This window comes from Vipera berus (genome assembly GCF_964194415.1).
Source record: "Vipera berus genome assembly, chromosome: 1".
Classification (NCBI taxonomy): domain Eukaryota; kingdom Metazoa; phylum Chordata; class Lepidosauria; order Squamata; family Viperidae; genus Vipera; species Vipera berus.
The window spans coordinates 356,099,954-356,122,143 of record NC_138202.1 but is presented as its reverse complement, the minus strand read 5'-3'; the positions used below and the strand labels follow the sequence as shown (position 1 = coordinate 356,122,143).

At 45.4% G+C, this 22,190-nt stretch overlaps 1 protein-coding gene across 1 annotated transcript in view; it reads left to right on the top strand.

Annotated features, from left to right (window-relative positions):
- TBX2 (T-box transcription factor 2) overlaps nt 1–22,190 on the top strand; it is a gene marked incomplete at its 5' end in the record, with an annotated part of 46,927 nt that overhangs the window by 8,805 nt on the left and 15,932 nt on the right. The window contains 4 exons of the mRNA XM_081312774.1: nt 6,456–6,602; nt 9,475–9,551; nt 11,650–11,819; nt 16,193–16,815. Coding sequence (XP_081168900.1) covers nt 6,456–6,602; nt 9,475–9,551; nt 11,650–11,819; nt 16,193–16,815 — 1,017 coding nt within the window. The remainder of the gene's footprint in view (nt 1–6,455; nt 6,603–9,474; nt 9,552–11,649; nt 11,820–16,192; nt 16,816–22,190) is intronic.

Genomic DNA, 22,190 nt, shown 5'->3' with positions numbered 1-22,190 from the left:
TGGGACCGGTGGAGAATAGGTCGTTTGAAGGGCAGGAGTGGGTTTAGTGCAAATGGCCAGTTTGCCTTCCTTCCTTCCTTCCTTCCTTCCTTCCTTCCTTCCTTCCCTCCCTCCCTCCCTCCCTCCCTCCCTCCCTGTCCTTCCTTCCTTCCTTCCTTCTTTCCTTCCTTCCTTCCTTCCTTCCTTGTCCATCTTCTTCCTTCCTTCCTTCCCTCTCTCCCTCTCCTTTCTTCTCTCCATCTTCCTTCCTTCCTTCCTTCCTTTTCTCCCTCCCTCCTCTCTCCCTCTCCTTCCTTCTCTCCCTCCCTTTTCTCCTTCCTTCCTTTTCTCCTTCCCTCCTCTCTCCCTCTCCTTCTTTCTCTCCCTCCCTTTTCTTCCTCCCTCCCTCCCTCCCTCCCTCCCTCCCTTCCTTCCACCTCAGCTACTCCCAAAGGCCTTTGCCTTAACAACCAGATCGCAGGAATCTCGCCTTGAACCTGTCCCGGATTTGAATCACACTTCCCAAAACTGTGAGCCTCACATGCTCAGGGAAGTGTGTGTGTGTGTGTGTGTGTGGGGGGGGAGGAATAAAACAGAGACGCCTTTTTCTGAAGAACCTCCAAAGATTCACCCTCTGGTCATTTGCCAGGGTGATGTATTTTGCCTCCCCGTGGCAAATAATAATAATAATAATAAATAAATAAAAGGAATGAACCGTCTGAATGAACTGAGCGGGGCGCAGAGATCTCCTTGAAGGGAACCAGGGTTGATTCCAAAGTCCGGTGTCCCCGAAAGAGGAGAAGACTCTTTGAGCCTGCCAGGGACCCCTTTCCAAAGAAATGTGCTTTTAAGGAGATGGAGGGAAAAAAGAGGAAGGGGCAGAATCACACACACACACACACACCTGTCGAGCAAGGAGCGCTGCAAACGGGGAAGAATTCCGCGCGGCTTTTTTTTCCTGATTATTTTTTCCCCACGGTGTTTTATTCCTCTTGCGTTGGGGTTTTTTTTTTGGCTTCAGGGGCTGGGCAGGCGCCGAGTCAGTCGTTGGCGCTTTGCCTTCCAGGAAGTAGGGCCCAGCCTAGGGCCCTTTTCTGAGAAAGGGCATCCCTCCCTCGCTCGGCCTCCAAGGAAACGGGATCCCGAGGAATATCGATCATCTTCCTAATATTCCCCGAAAAGGTCACCCTATACATTAGACCGACTAGTAAACTGTACTGGCCAGGATAAAGGTGCGGCTTCCGAAGGGCGACCAAGCCTGGCTTCTGCCGGTCCCTGAGAAATGCTTCGTTAGGGCTTTACTTGTGAGTAAGGAAATCAATTAAATCAATTAAAAGACGCTTGCTCCTCGGAAGGAAAGCCATGGCAAATGTAGACAGCACACTAAAAAGCAGAGACGTCCGTCACCTTGTCAACAAAAGTGCGTATAGTCAAGGAAGGCTATGGTCTTCCCAGTTGCAATGTATGGCTGTTGAAAGTTGGACCGTAAGAAAGGCTGAGCGCCAAAGAATTGAGGCCTTTGAACTCTGGTGCTGGAGAAGACTCCTGCGAGTCCCTTGGACTGCAAGGCGATCAAACCGGTCGGTCCTAGAGGAGATCAATCCTGACCGCTTTTTAGAAGGCCAGATCCTGAAATTGAAACTCAAATCCTTTGGCCACCTAATGAGAAGGAAGGACTCACTGGAGAAGAGCCTAATGCTGGGAAAGGTTGAGGGCAAGAGAAGAAGGGGACGACAGAGAATGAGGTGGCTGGACGGAGTCACTGAAGCAGGAGGCCTGAGCTTAAATGGACTCCAGAAGATGGTAGAGGACAGGAAGGCCCGGAGGAACGTTGTCCATAGGGTGCGATGGGTCGGACACGACTTCGCAGCTAACAACAACAACAAAGTAAATCAAAGCGACCCTTTGGGACAAGGATTTGGGATTGATCCTCAAAGGGGTTGGGGGGTGGGACTAAGAAGCAAAAAATTGCGAGTGGGTCTCCCTCGGGAGGCCTGTGTCCCCTTCCTTCCTGCGTGGCTTGTTCCCAGGTGCCTTAAAATCAGCGTTTCAGCAGCGTCTTCACGTGCTAAGCCAAGCAGCACGTCGAAACGGCGGCTGCTCCTGCGGCTGACCTAGTCCCGTGGAAAGCTGCTTGCTTTCGTGTCATCTCTAGGTTTGAACCGGTTTCTCTCAATTCCCTGTTAAATTGCTTTTTATTTTTTATTTTTTGCTGTGTGTGTGTGTGTAAGAGGCGGTCAGGATCCGGACTTTCCACTCTCCATCCCATAATAATAAACAGAAGCCAAGCCCCTTTGATTTGAACGGAGATCGATTACAGTTAAACCAGCTTAGTTCTTCCCACGCTAGACTTTGGGGGCAGGTCGGAGACCTTGGTTTAAACGGAGCTTAACCCACCCCCCCACCCCCATTCTACTGATTTAATTGGTATTTCACTTGCTTGTGACCATCCTTGGTTGACTCAGCCTTCCATCCTTCCGAGGTTGTAAGATGAGGACCCAGATCGTTTGGGGGGCAGATATGCTGACTCCGTTAAACCGCTTAGACAGGGCTGCCTGTGAAGCGGTATATAAGTCTACGCGCTCTTGCCGTCCTTTACCTTCGTTTTTCGACGCCCAAATCTTTTTAGTTGTACCTCGAGCAAGAGATAAGCCCGAGCTAAAAAAATCCGTCGTTCTGTAATCCCGCCAGTCTTATTCCCACGATAGCCTAAACCACAGTCTAACTTGGCCATATTTTAACCTAAGCCTGTAGCCAGATTTGAGGTGTGAAAAATCAGAACGAGTTGATCCACCGGTGAAGCAGAGTTAAACGCGTGTTGGGGATACAAGCACAAAATATGCGGCTGTCACAAAGGGGAGAGGGCCCCGGCGGCTGTGTAAATAGAATAAATACAGATAAATAAATAAAATCCTTCAAGAACAGACCTTTCCAGATCCACTGAATGAAACAGTAAGTCAGGCGCAAGCGGTTTATCAAGCGCAAACCGATCATAGCCGCCTCCTGTTTTAGGATTGATCTCACCCCGTCCTTTAATTCGAATTATCAGCCAGGCCCGTCTATGGGCACGAAGGCCGATCGGCAGCAGGAATTCTTTTTAAAACTTGGTTTGAAAGAAAGCCTCATTGAACTTCAGGGAAAGCTTCCTTCGGAGGAATTAGATCCGCCACACAATAAAATAAAATAAAAAAGTAAAGTAAATAAAAAATAAAATTAGCTTGTGAAAAATAAAACGGTTTAAAACGGGACCTTTTCCCTTTCAGCTATACAGTTTGTTCCTTTTGATGGAATTTAAATCCGAACTCGAACTCGGTTTAAATGAATTAGCAACCCAAAAAAGGGACTGACAGGGGCGGATTAAGAATGAAGTCCCCCCCCCCCAAAAAATGGGTGTTTAAATGCTGCAGATATAAATAAAAATATATATATATTATGTCGGGGAGGGTCCAGAACCGTGATCTAGTGATCCAATGGCGCCTGATTTGAGATTTACTTCCGAGAAAAACTCATTCTGTTCACTCTTTGTGAATGTGATCTCCGTGTTTTAAGCCTGGATGTTCAGGCCGTGTCTTGTGAGTCGTAAGATATGTTTTAACCCTAGCGTTAAGCCTTGACGGCATTTCTTCGAACCCAGGGCTGTTGTGGATGAACCAGAGGCAGGTAGATCTCATTGGAAACAGATTGATCGCTTTTAAGGATCCCGGGCGACCTTGCTTCCCAGTCACTAGATTTCCCTTGTCGCTTGGACACCCCCACGCCAAATAATTTAGGACAGCTCCCCATCGAGGCTTCCTCAGGACTGATGGGACTACAAGTCCCATCTTCCCCAACTGGAACTAGTAGCCAGACTAAATAACCTGGGCTATTGTCCCAGAGGGAGTGAAGCCGGATTGAACTGGATCACCCACTCACCCACCACCCCTTTGCGGCTCGGGAATTCAATGGACGGTAGTTTGTACCCGGGATCTCCCTTGATTGATAGATAGATAGATTGATTGATTGGAAATGAACCTGCCGGGTTTGCCCCGGCCCCGTTTTAGAGATCCGAGCCAGTTAGAAGGGAAGGGGAGGGGGGGGGGAGGAAAGAAAAACATACAATGGGGTGCCGTCGTTTTTCTTCAACTTGTTCGGGAGCAAGGAGTCTCCCAGATCGGGTGGATCGGCTCCTTCCCTCCCTTCTCGATCCCCCCCCCCGAGCCAGCTGTTAGGATCGCTCGCTCTGCGCCGCGCTTTTCCAACCGGCGCTGCTGCCAAAGATCGGCGACTCTTTATTCTCTTTATTCGCCAGGTTCTTAGATCCAAACGGATCTGCTTTGTTTCCGGAGATCTCCCGCCGATCCGGTTGTCGTGGGGAGGCGTGGAAGTGGAAAGCGGGGGGGGGGCTTTTGCGCTCCCCCCCTTTGTTTCAAACCAGCTCCCGCGAAACGCCCGCCTGAGAAAGGGAGGGGGGGGGGAATCCGATTCGAATTCCTGCGGCTCGCCGCTGTTTGTCGGTTGGGTTGATGGCAGCTGAGGTGCGGAGGACTAGCGCCTTAGGGAGGCCACGAGCAAAGAAAACGGGTTTCTCCCATTGACTCTGGAGTCAAGCGTCTTTAGTGGCCTTCGAAGGAAAGGTGTATGTGTGTGTGTGTGTGTGTGGGGGGTGGTTATCAAAAAAAGTTGGTGCTTTGGGGTGTATGCCCTTCCTCCTTTGGGGAAGGGGCAAAGTAGAAGCCCCAGATTTCCATGGGAGTCGAGAAAGTAGGGGAGGGGGCTTCCAACCGTTTTCCACAGAGGAAGAGGGAATTTTCTTAACCTACCTTTAAGCTGTCAGCATTATTGCTATTAATCTGTTTCATCATTGGATAGAATTCTGCATTGATTTTTAACATTTCCCCCCCTTTATTTAAGAGCAGGGAGAGTAAACGATTTACAGGTTGAAGTTTCAGATTCAAATAATTCCTGGCTGAAGGGGGGGGGTTGGGTGGGGGGGAAAGAATGGGGTTTTTTTAAAAGAAACCCAAAAGTCAGAATTGTAAGATAAGGCTTGGAGCACAGGAAAATATTCTCTTGAGCTCCCCTCCCACGCAGTTAGTCCTCGACTTAAACAACCATTCCATCAGCGTCTTTCTGAAAATTGTAACTTAAGACAGTCCTCACACTTACGACCACTGCAGCATCCTCAGGGTCGTGTGTTCAAAATTCGGGAACTTGGCTGTTGCAGCATCTTGGGTCCAAATGACCACCATTTGCGACTCTCCCAACTGGTTTTCTGACAAACAAAATCAATAGGGGGAGCTGGATTCACTTAACAACCTGGCGATTCATTTAACAACGGATGCGATTCGCTTAACAATCGTGGCAAAAAGGTAAATTATCTTTGGACCTGACTTACTGAATGAACATTTTGCTGACCAATGGAAATTCTGGTCCGGCACCATAATTCCTCTCCTAAGACTTGGCTGATCATAAATATATAAATAAAAAAGCAATTATGTATTATAAAAGCACACTGAAGAACGTGAGGTTTCTCCACCTAGGCCGGGGGTAGGCAACCTTGGCTCTTTTATGACTCATGGACTTCAACTCCCAGAATTCCTGAGCCAGCATGGCTGGCTCAGGAATTCTGGGAGTTAAAGTCCATGAGGCGTAAAAGAGCCGAGGTTGCCTACCCCTGGCCTAGGCCCAAAGCAAGGCATTATTTGAGCCTGGGACCACAATTTGTAAAGCTTTACTCGTGAGGAAGCTCCTTAAATCTCTCCCTGTTCTTACACCTCTTACCTGGGCCAGCAGTTTTAAAACAGAGCTTTTTTTTCTGCTCTTTCAATTTTTTTTCTTTTTCCTAAAAAAAACCTTGTAGAGAGGGAAACGACTAGCACGCATGTGCGGGGGAACCTTTACCTTTTACCTAGAGAGGGAGCAATTCCCTCTCTGGGAACTGGCTTCATCCCTCTGTCTCCCTTGGAATTTTCTCTGTCCCTTCTGTCACCAGCAAAACCATTTGATTTATTTATTCAGTTTCTACAACTTCCACCCAAGTGACTCAGAATCATCCTTGCCTTGCAAAATAATAATAATAAAAAAAAATTCAAGTTCAGCTTTGGATTAAATTTTGGGGCTGGGCTGATCCTGAAAAGGGATTGTTTCCACAAGCCTTTTTTTTTTGGGTGCTGACGCTTTCCTTCTCTTATTTATTTATTTATTTATTTATGATGGGATCGCAGTGTTACCGTGAACGTATTTAATCCTGAACTCTCCCTCTTTTTCGTCTCCCCCCCCAAACAAGTATTCCTTCTAACTTTATTGGAGGATGGGTGGGTGGATGCAGTGGGATTTTTAAGGGCATAAAAAACAAAACAATAAGCCGATCCCCCCCTTTTTAATGAGTCTGATAAGTTTCACGCAGCCCTGTTTAAAAGAGGTCCGGATTTTTTTTCTCCCCCTCCCCCTTTCTCTTTGCCTAGCTTTTAACCTGCTTTCTCCTCTCTCCTTTACAGACCATCCTCAATTCCATGCATAAGTACCAGCCCAGGTTCCACATAGTCCGAGCAAATGACATCCTCAAGTTACCTTACAGCACTTTTCGCACCTACGTGTTCCCTGAAACCGACTTCATTGCGGTGACCGCTTATCAAAATGACAAGGCAAGAACTTGGTGGGGTATGCCTGGGTGGGTGGGTGGGTGGTGGGCGATTAAGGGCTGGGTCTCTCTTCCTTGATTTCTTGATTAGTCCCGTTTTTCAACTCTTAGGGGCTAGATTTGAAAAACCAAACCAGCTGAAACAGTAGGAGATTTCCGATGGGTAAATTCAAGATAGGCTGCCATGATCCACGGAGGTTCCATTGAGCTTTAAGCTTCCTGGATTTGCCTCTTTTTGCTCCTCCTCCTCCTCCTCTTCTTTTTTTTGTAAGTCTAGGAATTTGAGGCAAGTAGCCACCCCATCAAAGTGGGGTGTAAGGCTAGTATTAGGGAAAGAGGAATCTAATCTCTGCTCTACGGTTTGTGACTGGAGGCTTGGCTTTCAGTCTTAAATATCTAACATGCAGGGTGGATTGTACATTGATTTATTTAGGTTATGTCCTGCCTTTATTACTTTATAGGTAATTCAAGCCAGCGGACATATACTTCTCCCTCTTCCTATTTTTCCCACAACGGCAATCCTGTGTGGTGGGTTGGGCTTAAAGAAAGGGACTGGCCCAAAGGTACAGCTAGAACTCACCGACTACTAGTGACTGGTTCAAGGTCACCCAGTTGGCTTTCAAGCTTCTCCTGGGGATTGGCCCAAAGTCACCCAACCAGTTTTCAGGCCTAAGGCGGGACTAGAATTCTCAGACTCCTGGTGAATGACCCAAACTCACCCAGTCAACTTTCGTGCCTGGAGACAGGACTAGAATTCACACCGCCTGGTTTTTCAGGCCAGCACCTTATCCGCTACACCAAACTGGCTCTCTATTAATATTAGAAGGGGGATACCTCATCCGTGCAACTTTTTTGTTTTATATATATAAAAAAATCTTCAAACAACCCCCCCTTCATCCTGCTGATTTTATTTTTTTATTTTTTTGGTCCTTTAGCGATATCTCTCCAAGGTTTTAAAGAGATGTTTCAGAGTCTTTATCTATCTTCCAGAGACATCTTCCAAAAAAAAAAAAGCTTTCACACAGTTTCTCAGTGTTCATTTCCCCCCACCCCCACTTCCGGGGTGAGGGGAGAGGGAGATAATAGAATAAATAGAGAATTTGTTCACAAGAAACGGTAACCGTGGGTGACTGGAACCATTGCTGCATTCACATGAATCAGCCTTAGGGGCCTGATTCCCACAACTTCCTAAAACCATGGATGGTTTTTCGTGACCCTTTGAACCACCAGCTACTGTACTCAAGCCCATTAGAGCCAGTTTAAATATGTAAAACCAGCCCATGTAGTGCAGGCTATAGTTCCTATTTAGCTGAATTCTGCAAACTTTAGCCAACCCTGGATATAAATGGTGCTCGGAAACCCCATCCAAATTTCCCTGAATTTTTTGGTGGAGTGGTGGTGGAGCAGGGAAGCAGAGAACTAGGGGCTGAATTCCCCCAACCAGCTTATGCTGCCAATTGAGTAAATTGGTTGTATGCTTCTCCCACCCCCCACCCCACAAGGCATTAACCAGGAACTGACTTTATTTTTATTTATTTATTTATTAAATTTCCTGGCCGCCTATTTCACCACAAGATCATTCCACTTACAACAACTAAAAATGAAACTATAAATATATGTTTACAACACGATGCAAGCTGACTTGCAAAATGCGATTGCTAATTCAGTCACCGAAATTCTAACGTCGCTCGGGTGTAGCATCAAAACAAGGCCAGAACTGTCTCCTAAGGGCCTCGGTAGGTCTTTACCTGACCTGGTTGTGGGAATCCAATTCCAGGTTTCAAACAGGTGTCCCCAAGAATCCGGAGAGCAGCTTTCTTGTAATACACGCAAAAAAACAACAACAAACCCCTTTCAACCAGCATTCTTCTCATTGCAGCAAGCCTCTGTAAAAATGGTTTTTCGGAAAAGGCGCCTTTGGTTTGTGGTGCTCAGCCCTAGAAGGAAGGAAATTAGGCACAGGAGAAATTTTTAGTTTAAGGACAATTAGGGTCCGGATCCAAAGTATAAAACCCTGGCTGGAAATCGGATCTGGCAGCAAAGGAAGGATGCAGAGAAATTTCTTTTGCAAATGCTAGCAGGGAGGGACTCGGGCGAGAAGAGAGGAGTTTTTCATTGCTAGCCCCCCCCACTTATTCCCCCCTTTCGCTTGGGGGCTTTCTCTTCATGGTGGAGGGTTGTTAATCGGTTACGGCCTTCACCCTTCAAATTTACGAGGCCACCAGGCGAGAGAAGCCCAGCCAGCCTGGGGGGGAAAGAGAAAAAAAAAATTCCTGAAAATCTGACTTTTACAGATCTTGGGGTCTAGAGATGGGGTGGAGACCCGTGTTCCTTCCTTTAGTCCCCTCCAAAAGGCCTAGCCCCACTTCTCTGTCTCCCCACCCCCAATTCTCATTTTCTTCTATCTTATTTTTCCAACATTCTGTTTTTTAAACCCCAGGGAATATAGTCCTTGACTTACAAAATTTTGCTTAGTGACAGTTTGAATTTACGACCGCCCTGAAAAAAACGTGACATTGTTGGGGGGCAATATGTTTGGAGCAGAGGTAGGCAACCTTGGCTCATTTTATGACTCGTGGACTTCGACTCCCAGAATTCCTGAGCCAGCCATGCTGAGGAGAAAGGGAGAGGTTTCCATGCTGAGCCATGCTGGGTCAGGAATTCTGGGAGTTGAAGTCCACGAGTCATAAAAGAGCCAAGGTGGGCTACCCTTGGTTTGGAATGTTTGTTTTTTTTTAATCCCATTTATATCCCGCCCTTCTCCGAAGACTCAGGGCGGCTTACAATCTAAGAAGCACAAATCAATGTGCTTAGCAATAGCCTTCATTCTATGTATATGCCTGCTTATTAGGGCTTATTTCCTTATTTTTTCTCAGATCACCCAGCTGAAGATCGATAACAACCCCTTTGCAAAAGGATTCAGAGATACAGGGAATGGACGGAGAGAGAAAAGGTAAATTGAGAGTATATATATATTTTTTCCCCTTAGGGGAAAAAATTCAACCTTAAAGCTGAATTTATTCCAATGGGCCAACGCCATTTTTTTCATTTCTGCACTTTCTCCTTATCTTCGTTTGGCCATCCTAAATATAGTCCCTTGGGATTAAGATCTGTACTGGACTGATTTTGGAACAGGCATTCACAAAATTGTATTGCAATGTTGTTATCGGCAACCTTAGTGGCGTTTACTCAGATCTTTTGTGGGCAGCCTTACGAACTTGATCGAGTCTTCAGCTTGCTGAAAACAAGAGAAATTAACCCAACTTTGTAATCAAACACTGTGTTCATCCAAGGTGTTGAACTGTGGTTGGTTTAATCATGGTTTATTAAACAACCTTCTGCTGCCTGGGTTTTGATAGAACCTTGCCATAAACAAGGTTGCTGGATTTATATGCAACTCATTAAGTTGCAGAGAAGGGATGAGAGGGGAGGGATGGGGGGAGGGGAGGGGAGGGGAGGGGAGGAGACAAGATTATGTTCCAATATTTGAGTGGCTGCCACAGAGAAAAGGGGCTCAACCTATTCTCTGAAGTACCTGAAGGCAGGACAAGAAGCAACGGATGGAAACTAATCAAGGAGAGAAGCAACCTGGAATTAAGGAGAAACTTCCTAACAGTGGGGACAATTAACCAGTGGAACAGCTTGCCACCAGAAGTTGTGGGTGATCCATTACTCGAGGTTTTCAAGAAGAGATTGGACCACCATTTGTCTGAAATGGCAGGCAACCTTGGATCTTTTATGACTCGTGGACTTCAACTCCCAGAATTCCTGAGCCAGCATGGCTCAGCTTGGAAACCTCTCCCTTTCCCTCAGCATGGCTGACTCAGGAATTCTGGGAGTAGAAGTCCACAAGTCATAAAAGAGCCAAGGTTGCCTACCCGTGGTCTAGGTTGTGTTTTTTGCTCCAGGTTTAATAGCAGTCAGCAACCCTTTAGCCAATGGCAGCACAGAGGCCATTTTTGCTATCTAAGAACCTAAGCAGGGGGAGGCCCGGTTAGCAATTGGATGGGAGATCACTCATTGATTCCTGGGAGGCCAATTAGGCTGAGAAATTAATCAAATGAGAAAGCAGCATCAAGGTCCTTCCGCACTGCCGTCAAGCATATAACACAGATTTTTGAGCAGGAATCCATTTTCCTCAAAAGTGGCTCGGCTGTAGTGAGGTGATGTCCATTTCTGGTTTAGATGGGAACTTTTGTGGTACTGTCACCTGGGGTTGTTGTTTTTTTTTTACCTCGAGAAGTAAAACAGACTACAGGTAGTCCTCGACTTACGACCACAATTGACCCCAAAATTTCTGTCATTAAATGAGATGTTTGCGAAGTGAGCCTTGCCCCAGTTTACAACCTTTCTTCCCACAGTTATTAAAGGAACCACTCCAGTTGATAAGTTAGTAACCTGGTGGTTAAATGAATCTGGCTTTCCCATTGGCTTTGCTGGTCAGAAAGTCACAAAAAGGGACCCCATGACTTTGCGACACAGCGCTGCGGTCATAAATATCAGCCCGTTGCCAAGCATCTGAATTTTGATCACATGATCATGGGGATGCTGCAAAGGCCGTAACTGTGAAAAGCTGTCATAAGGCACATTTTTCAGTTCTAACTTTGAACGGTCACTAAATGAACTATTGTAAGTCGAGGACTATCTGTGGTAAGGGACCTTGGAGGTCTTCTAATCCAGCCCTCTGCTCAATCAGGAGACCCTACTACGCCTATGTGTCTCAACCTTGGCAACTGGGAGATGCGTGGACTTCAGCTCCCAGAATTCCTCAGCCAGCTCAAGCAGGAGATCCTGGCAAGTCTGGCTGGGGAATTCTGGGAGTTGAAGTCCACGCAACTTCCAGCTGCCCAGGTTGAGAAACAGCGCTCTACACATCATCCCAGGCAAAATGGCTGCCCAATCTCTTCTTGGAAAGCTCCAGTGATTGAGCACCCACAAATTCTGGGGATGAGAGGGAGAAAGAAGTTGGGGGGGAGGGACTCAGACCCTCTGAAAGGCTGACGCTGAAGATTAAAACCTGTCCCCCTCCCCTTCTTTTCCCCCACTGAAAGGAAACAGCTGACTCTGCCTTCCCTGAGGATGTATGAGGACCCTTGCAAGCAGGACAGAGACGGGGGCGAATCGGATGCCTCTTCTTGTGAACCTGGCCCAGTTCAGGAGTCCCTTCACTCCCCTTTGGCCACAACGCCCAGCCCTTTGCGGGTCCACCGAAACAGCAGAGGTGAGGATCTTTGGGGAGGGGACCATAGCCCACACGGGGGGATGGAGAGGCGGGTCCTTCTCCAAATGGAGGGGGGGGGAAAGCCACCCCGGTTCCAATCCTGAATCCCTGGAGCCCCCCTTCAGCATTTTCCCCCTTTAAAAAAGTTTGAACTTCTTCCATGAAAAAAAAGCCCAAAAAACATATCCGTAGTCCCCTACGTATGACCACAGTTGAGCCCATCTCTGTTGCTAAGCGTGACAGTGGTTATTTGTCCCATTTTGCGACCTTTCTGGCCATGGTTGTTAAGTGAATCGCTGCAGTTGTTAAGTGAGTAACGGGGTTGTTAAGCAAATCTGACTTTGCTTGTCAGAAGTTCGCAAAAGGGGATCACATGACCCCGGGACACTGCAACCGTCATTAAGTACATGCCAGTTGCCAAGAGTCTGGATTTTGGTCACGTGATCAGGAGGATGCTGCAATGGTTGTACGTGTGAAAAATGGTTGTAAGTCATTTTTTTCCAGTGCCGTTTGTAACTTTGAACAGTCACTAAACAAATGGTTGTAAGTCAAGGGCTACCTGTACTGCTGTGTGGTCTAACTCTTCCTCAAATTATAATCATAAGAATCAACATTCTTACCCCAGTTAATTTACGCAGGTAGTCCTCAACTTATGACCACAACTGAGCCCAAAGTTTATGTTGTTAAGTGAGAAATTTGTTAAGTGAATTTGTCCCATTTTACGACTCTTCTAGCCACATTTGTTAAGTGAATCACTGCCGTTGTTAAGTTAGTAACGCGGTCATTAAGTGAATTTGGCTTCTCCATTGTCTTTGCTTGTCAGAAGGTCGCAAAAGGGGATCACCTGAGCCCAGGAAACTGCAACTGTCATAAATATGAATCGGCTGCTGCAATGGTCATAAGTGTGAAAAACAATCATAAGTCACTTTTTTTAGGGCCATTGTAACTTTGAACGGTCTCTAAGTGAACTGTTGTAAGTCAAGGACTATCTATATTTTGCTGTAGTTGGAGATTTGCAGGTAGGTCCCAAAGGGGTGAGAAACAGTGATGTTTCTTAGCTTAAATTATGTTTATTCATGGATCAGATCCTACAACTATGTCTCTCAACATTGGCAATTTGAAGATGTTTGGAGTGCATCTCAAAAAATTTTTTTCCAAATATTTTAATATTTAAAATATTTTTAAAATATTTTCTGCAGAGAATTATCTCTCTGTTCCCTTCAACTTAGTCCCTTGCTACTCATAATGTAATTTTGGGGCAGAGAGACTTTGCTATCCATCGCCCCCTGCTGGCTATATTACACCCACTTTTTTTTTCCTCTGGAATTTTTAAGAGACATTTTGCCCTAAAAACTTTCAGAAAACCCCTGGAATTCTTAAAATTAGTGAGGCTTTTCTAATTCTTAAAATTAATGAACATGGGGGGGTTCTAAGTCCCCACCAAATGAACTGACAATAAAAGGATCAAGGTTGCCATCTTCACACACCTATAAGCGCCCACAAAAAAATTCACTATACAAGTAGTCTCAATTTACAACCACGATTGAGTCCCAAATTTATGTTGTTAAGTGAGAATTTTGTTAAGTGCCCCATTTTACAACTTTTCTTGACATGACCTGGGACGCTGCATAAATGGGAATTGGTTGTCAAGCATCCAAATTTAAATCACGTGACCGTGGGGATGTTGCAATGGTTGTAAGTGTGAAAAATGGTCATAAGCCACTTTTTTCAATGCCGTTGTAACTTCAAACGGTCACTAAGCAAACTGTGGTAAGTCAAGGACTACCTGTAATTAGGCCATCTTTTCCCCAATCTGGGGAATTCTGCTCATCTGGTTTTAAGCGTCTTGGAATTAAAATTTCTAGCAGTTTAATCTCAAGAAATACCTTTGTATATGCTAAACCCAAACCAGACAGCCACATTATAGCTTAACATGACAATGTAGTTTATGCAACTCTAATGCAATTTATCTAGTTTTATCTTAGCAACGAGAGATTGCTAACCAGGATTGGTGGTTTAGTATAAAAGAGCAAACCCAGCCAGTAACATGTCCAGGCTTTCAGCCTTAAGCCATTATTTTACTTTTGAGTAAACCTGTACAACAGGAGTTTTTAAGTTTGGTGGCAGGTTTAAATTGATGGCGCTTTAGTTAATCGTTTGCACAAAAATGAATTTTGAAATGCGGTGACCTCAAGATCAATTTTTTTTGAGTTCTGAATATTGCACACATTATTACAACTCTGTGGTTCCTTATAAGCAAAGGAGAGGCATAAAATTGGCATTTCCTTCTAAGAATGTGTAATAAGGTCATAGCTGGGAGGTTTTATGATTTATTGATCATATCAAGTCATATTTTAGTAGCAAGAAGCTGTAAAGCTGAAAGTCTCATTTATTTTGGCGGCAAGGTGAATACTGGAGTATTTACAGCAAAATATCTGATGTTCTCCAGTAAGAAGGAAGCTATTAAAAAAAAAACCCTTTCTCCTGAGTCACGAATCCTTGGCAGCGCTAATACCAGGCAAAGCAGATGCTGGCTCAGTTTTATAAAATAGGATCTTTCAAGAGACTCCATTTTTAGTTCTGTTATGTACTTTATTGTAACATTAATGTGACTTTTGTCCATTTACACATTTTATAAATTTTACAGGTTGTTCTCGACGTACGACCACAACTGAGCCCCCAGTTTCTGTTACTAAATGAAACATTTGTTCAGCAAGTTTTGCCCCATTTTACGACTTTTCTTGCCACCGTTGTTAAGTGAATCCCTGCAGTTGTTAAGTTAGGAACACGGTCGTTTAATGAATCTGGCTTTCCCTTTGAAGCAACCTGTTTGAACCGGCTGAATCCCACCACTGGGCGTGGACCTGCAACGATTCATTTCACGACCGTATCATTTATAACCCCAATTGTGGTTGTAAGTCGAGGACTACCTGTATGCAATCTCCCTGGACAAGATCACGCAAGAACAGTTTGCAGCATGCTTATCCAGCATCTCATTGTAGCCAGCAGCCTGGAGGCTTTCCTGGTGGTCTCCCTCCCAACTCCTAACCAGTTCCAGCCCCGCTTAACTTCCTCCTCCAAACCAAGCTAGCCTCATGCGGCTACTGGCCACGTTCCTTTTCCAGCTTGATCCCAGAGAAGTTTTGCTGATTTATTTACGAAATGCGCGGCCCACCTCAGTCGGTGGTGGCTCTGGGTGGGTCACAAAATACAACCTATCATGCTACAAAAGACAGAAATACTGACTAATAAAGGAGAATAGTAATCGCTCAGGGTTGAAATGTGGGGTTTTTGGTGTTCTCTGAGCTTGGCTGTTTTCTTGCAGATGTTTCATCACCAAACTAGGTTACATCATCAATGCTAGAAGGGAGCGGGATTTACTATTTCAAAGAGTAAACGACAGCCTAATCGAGGAAGCACTAAGAACACTCCCACCAACACGGACAAGACAATTCACTAGTATATAATCAGAGAGCAAACTCCACTCCCTTCTAGCACTGATGAGGTTACCTAGTCTGGTGATGAAACCTCTGCAAGAAAACAACCCAGCTCAGAGAGCACCAAGGACCTCTCAGAAATACTGTCCGGAAAAGGCCATCCTTTGCAGAATCCAAAACACCTAAAAAAAAAAAAATTCCCAAAGCCCTCTTCCCAAGGATGATGGGGCTTGTGGTTCCTCGGTTCTTGGGGGACGCTGGTTCCTCCCTCTCGCAGCTGAGTGAGAACAATTTAACCGGTGGAACAACCTGCCTCCAGAAGTTGTGAACGTTCCAACACTGGACGTTTTGAAGAAGAGACTGACTGAAATGGTCTAGGGGTTTCCTGCCTGAGCAGGGGGTTGGACTAGATGACCTCCAAGGTCCCTTCCTCCTCCTCCTCCTCCTCCTCCTCCTCCTCCTCATTATTATTATTATTATTATTATTATTATTATTATTATTATTATTATCATTATCATTATCATTATCATTATCATTATTATTATCTTCAAGGTCCCAACTTTATTGTTCTATTCTATTCTATTCTATTCTATTCTATTCTATTCTATTCTATTCTATTCTATTCTATTCTATTCTATTCTATTCTATTCTATTCTATTTTCCATTCCATATTTTCTATTCTATTCTGTTCTGTTCTGTTCTATTCTTCCATTCCATATTTTTTCTCTTCTCTTCTCTTCTCTTCTCTTCTCTTCTCTTCTCTTCTCTTCTCTTCTCTTCTCTTCTCTTCTCTTCTCTTCTCTTCTCTTCTCTTCTCTTCTCTTCTCTTCTCTTCTCTTCCCTTCCCTTCCCCTCCCCTCCCCTCCCCTCCCCTCCCCTCCCCTCCCCTCCCCTCTTCTGCCAGTTGGGCTAAAGTGGCCTTTTTCTCCTTGCAGAAGACAAAGGAAGTGACCAAGAGCTGGAGAAGGGATCAGGGGTGAAGAGATCCAGCCCAGACTTGGGCTCGGGCAGCCCGCCCCACAACCGCAACCTCTGCTTGCAGGGCGAAGAGCGGAGTAAAGAACGCGGGAAAGCCAGCGAGGTCTCCAAAGAAGGCAACGGAGGCGGTGAGGCCTCCCTCTTCACCCCGGAGAAGGAGAAGCTGGAGGGCAGAAGGAAGGAGTCTCTCCTTCAGCCATCCCAAGATGGATCCAAAAAGGAATTGCCCGGAGATTGCGCCCCGGTGGGGTGCAGCAGCAAAGAAGCCTTCGCCCCTCTGATGGTGCAGACCGACAGCCCGCCGCACCTGAACCCCAGTCACCTTCAGAGCTTGGCTCTCTCGGGCCTCCACGGTCAACAGTTCTTCAACCCTCTGGGTGCCGGGCAGCCCTTCTTTCTTCACCCGACTCAGTTTGCCATGGCCCCGGGCGCCTTTTCGGCGATGGGCATGGGACACTTGCTGGCTTCGGTGGCAGGCGGAGGGGGCTTGGAAAACGGGGGACTCTCGGCTCCTCAAGGGACGGCAGGCACCGCCACCCCGTTCCCCTTCCATCTCTCCCAGCACATGTTGGCTTCTCAGGTAAGGGGGCAAGGAGGAGGGGGGGCGGCAAAGGGTGGATCTCCCCTCTTCTGCTCAAGATGGGACCGGTCCTGGGGTAAATTGACAGTGCTTCTTTCAGGTGTCACCTTTCAGATCTGTGGACTTCAACTCCCAGAATTCCCCAGCCAGGGAATTCTGGGAGTGGAAGTCCACAAATCTGAAAGGTGACACATTTGAGAAGCATTGTAGATGCTTCTCCATGCTCCTCAGGGCCAGCTGGGGAACTCTGGGAGTTGAAGTCCGCAGGTCTTAAAGGTGACACGTTTGAGAAGCACTGTAAATGCTTCTCAGTGCTCCTCATGGATAGCTGGGGAACTCTGGGAGTTGAAGTCCGCAGATCTTAAAGGTGACACGTTTAAGAAGCACCATAAATGCTTCTCAGTGGTCCTCATGGCTAGCTGGGGAACTCTGGGAGTTGAAGTCCACAGATCTTAAACCCTAACCTTGAAATAGGCTGCACAGGAACCACTGGATCCAGTTCCTGAACAGTCCAGTTAAAAAAAAAAGAGACACGAAAAAATATTTGGGTGTGAGATTTTGAGAATGGGTACTTTCTCAGCCTGGAGAATTCAGGTATACTCAGGTAAACCTCCCCTTGCAACAGACCTTTTGAAGTTAGAAGGGCACTGAAAAAAAATGACTTATGACTGTTTTTCACACTTATGTCCATTGCAGCATCCCTATGGTCACATGATCAAAATTCAGATGCTTGATGATTGCAGTGTCCCGGACTCGTGTGATCAAATTTTGCGACCTTAAGCCAAATCAAAGCTAGATTCACACAACAGTCATGTTCCTAACAACTTAACCGTGGTAAGAAAGGTTTTAAAAGGGGGCAAAATTCACTTAACAAATGTCTCGCTTAGCAACAGAAAATTTGGGCTCAATTGTGGTCGTAAGTTGAGGACTATCTGTAGAGGCTGGTAATTAAGTTCCTCCACTTTTTCAAACCGAGTTCAAACCTGAGTTCCAGGCTTGTTTTAAGGAGGTTTTCTCCGATCAGCCCCAATTGCTTGGGTTCGTATATGGCTTTTAGCCATCAATCATAGTTTCCATGAATCTGTGGATACGTTTACTGATCAACCGGAGTGAAATGAAACCGAGCCAATTAGAGCTTAGTAAAAGTGGAAACTTAAATTTTGGGTCTGGGAAATGGAACTACCACCACGCAAAACTCTTGGGCTGAGTTTGCTTGACCTCCTAGCAAGTGGAGAGTGTTAAGAACTCGGCAGTTACATTCACACGACCTGGTAAACTGGATTAGTTTTAACCTTGGCTTTTTGGAGGGAGCACGTGGTGACCTAAGGGAGTTAGCCCCCCTGAACCCAGTAAAAGTACGTATAGTCCTCGACGTACGACCACAATTGAGCCCAATTGTTGCTAAGCAAGACCTGGTTAAGTCAATTTTGTCCCATTTCATGACATTTCTTGCCACAGTTGTTAAGTTAGTAACACGGTTGTTATGTGAATCTGGCTTCCCCATTGACTTTGCTTGTCAGAAGGTCACAAAAGATGATCCCATGACTGCCCCCCCCCGGGACACTGCGACCGTCATAAATACGAGTCAGGTGCCAAGCATCTCAATTTTGGTCACCGGATACGGTGATGACGCAATGGTCTTTCTCCTTAGTATGGATAGAGGAATCCTCCAAATGGGGTTGTTAATGGCGGAATTGCCCATAAACCAGGTTTGGTTCTTTTCAGGAGAGAATAACTCCCATGAATGTCTATGGAGATTCTCAAATATCCAGGTCATGGTTGTCCTTAAGGTGCTTTTCCAAAAAGCAACCAGACTTCCTTGGCTTAACATTTTGTTTCTCATCCAGAACAGAGTAGAATAGAATAGAGCTGGAAGGGACCCTGGAGGTCTTCTAGTCCAGCCCCCTGCTAAAGCAGGAGAACCTATACCATCTCAGACAAGTGACCGTCCAGTCTCTTCTTAAAGACCTCCATGTGATGGAGCGCCCACGATATCTGGTGGCAAGGTGTTCCACTGGTTAATTGTCCTCACTGTCAGGAAGTTTCTCCTTAATTCCAGGTTGCTTCTCTCTTTGGTCAGTTTCCAACCACTGTTTCTCGTCCTTCTGGTGCTCTGGTGAACAATGTGACCCCCTCTTCTTTGTGACATCCCCTCAAGTCCTGGAAGACAGTTATATGTCCCTGTTATCTTCCTGTTTGATAGGCTAGACCAGGGGTAGGCAACCTTGGCTCTTTGATGACTCGTGGACTTCAATACCCAGAATCCCTGAACCAGATGGTTCAGGGATTCTGGGTATTGAAGTCCACGAGTCATCAAAGAGCCAAGGTTGCCTACCCCTGGATAGACTTTCCGGCCTTTCCTTCCTGAGAAGGGGGTTGGACTAGAAGACCTCCAAGGTCCCTTCCAGATCTATTATTTTATTTTATTCTATCTTGGAACATCAGCTAGGCTGGATTAGTGATATTTTTGTTGTTGTTGTTACTGATCTCTTCCGCACGCTTTGCCATTTTTTTTGCAATTGTGGTCTGTGGGTCCGATCCTTATAGAAAGAAATACCTTTTGTTTTTACCTAAAGAGTGATTGGTGCTCGAAAAAACAGATATGTTCAAATCTGACCCTAGGTCATTATGGCATCCTCCCCGCTGTAGTTTGCTTATGGCACCCTCTGCATCCAGAAATTGGGGTGAATGGAGTACATTTTGGTTAAATTAAGCGTGGCTAAGCAGGGTCACCTGAGTAGTGCAAATGGGTGTGGAGCCTTCATGGCTGCAGGATGTTCTTGGTGGAGCAGTGGGCTAATGCCTCCTTAAGTAACACCAGCTGCCTGCAATTAGTGCAGGTTCGAGTCCCACCAGGCTCAAGGTTGACTCAGCCTTCCATCCTTCCGAGGTAGGTAAAATGAGGACCCAGATTGTTGGGGGCAATTAAGCTGACTTTGTAATAATGCCGCTTGGGGGGTGTATGAAAGCCCTAATAAGCAGGCATATACATAGAATGAAGGCTACTACTAAGCTTGTAAGCCGCCCTGAGTCTTCGGAGAAGGGCGGGATATAAATGGAATTAAAATAAAAATAAAATAAATGTTCTGCCCTGGGTCCCTTCCCCGTTGAAGACAGGCCCCCAGCTGTTGGGGATGTGTTGTCTGCATCTCCAACTGAAGCGCAAATGGGTCCTGCAGTCTGCAACGTTTTCTGGAAATCCATCCATCCATCCTCTCGGACGCCATCCGAAGGGCGTCCATCCCAAAGTGCATCGCAAAATGTCTATGGAGATTCTCAGTCATCCAACTCACGGTTGTCCCAAAGGTGCTTTTTCAAGAGGCTTTTTTCAAGTTGCCTCCTGAAAAAGCACCTTTGGGATATGATAGCCGTGTTCCAATATCTCAGGGGCTGCCCCAAAGAAGAGGGAGTCAAGCTGTTCTCCAAAGCACCTGAAGGCAGGACAAGAAGCAACGGAGGGAAACTAACCAAGGAGAGAAGCAACCTAGAACTAAGGAGAAACTTCCTGACAGTTAGTACAATTAACCAATGGAACAACCTGCCTCCAGAAGTGGTGAATGTTCCAACACTGGAAGTTTTTAAGAAGAGACTGGACAGCCATTTGTCTGAAATGGTATAGGGTTTCCTGCCTGAGCAGAGGGTTGGACTAGATGACCTCCAATGTCCCTTCCAACTTTATTATTATTATTATTATTATTATTATTATTATTATTATTATTATTATTATTATTATTATTATTATTATTATTAGCTTCTGGAGGCAGGTTGTTCCACTGATTAATTGTTCTAACTGTCAGGAAGTTTCTCCTTAGTTCCAGGTTGCTTCTCTCCTTGATCAATTTCCATCCGTGGCTTCAATCATGACCTGGATGATGTAGAATCTCCAAAGACAGGATGGAAGGCACTTTCCTGTTGAAGCTTAGGAAGGCATTTGTATGAGTGATTTGATACTGGAGTCAAGGGATATTTATTTATTTTTTATTTTTATTTTATTAGACTTATACACCGCCCTTCTCCCGTAGGACTTAGGGCGGTTTACAAGGTTTTTTAAAAACAATACAACAAATTACAAAAATTAAAAACAATTAAAATGATTACACTAACCTTGAACTAAAAACCCCAATTACAATTAAAATACAATTAAAACCCCAGTTAATACTCTCAGTCCAGGCCAGAAAGCTCGAAGAGCCAGGTCTTCAGGTCCCGGCGGAATGAGCGAAGGTCAGGGGCAGTCCTAAGCTCTACAGGCAGCTGTAAAGTCTTCTTCTTTGGTTGAGTTCGATTCGATTTACATCTCTGTAGAGAGCAAAGGGTTGGACTAGATGACCTTAAGGTTTGTTCACCAATCGTAATTTCTCCTTCGTTGGGGTTTGCAACCGATTCCCTTTTTGTAAACGCAAGGGGAAAAGTGACTGTAAGCAGTGCAAGCGGGACAGCCGGCTACAGCTAGCCCTTGACTTACGACCGCAAACATCTGTTGCTAAGTGAAACATTTAAGTGAAGTTTGCCCCATTTTACGACCATTCATGCCACTGTTGTTAAGTGAATCACTGTAGTCATTAAGTTAGCAACACGGTTGCTAAGTGAATCTGGCTTCCCTCCTTCGCTCCGCTTGTCAGAAGGTCGCAAATGGGGACACTGCAACCGTCATAAATATGAGTCAGTTGCCCAGCATCTGAATTTTGATCATGTGACCGTGGGGATGCTGCAACGGTTGTTAAGTGTGAAAAACTGGGTCATAAGTCACTTTTTTCAGCGCTTTGAACGGTCATTAACTGAACTGCATTTTCAAGAAATGGGTGCGAAACACCACGTATAGCAAATTTATCCCACTACCTCTCTTTTCAAAGGATTTGAAACAATGCTTTTATTTCAAAAGTGGTTCTTTGGTTATTATTTTTTCCTCAGCCAAGGGGGGAAAAATAGTTTGATTAATCTAGTCATGCACACATGAGTTAGTTCAAAGCAAAAAGTACCATTCCCAGAGGTTAAAAGATAATTTTCAGCTAATCTCTCCTTAAAAGAAAATGCCTCTTAGATTCATTAAAAGCCCCAGATTTGTGCCCCCAAACTCACACTTTTATCAACTAGCCTCCAAAGAGCTCGATCAACTGAATATTGTGGACTTCATCTTAAAAGAAAACGGTACTTATTGTAGCAAGAAGGAAAAAAAAACTCTATTAAAATGCAAGCATAATAACCTATGTCACCCTTCCCAACAGAAAATTGCATTTAGTGATCCAATGAGATTTTTATTTAAAGCCTCGGATTCTGCAGATGCTTGTTGTTTTTTTTGTTTTCATCCGTTACTGTAGACTAAAAAAACAGAATAGAGCTGGAAGGGACCCTGGAGGTCTTCTAGTCCAGCCCCCTGC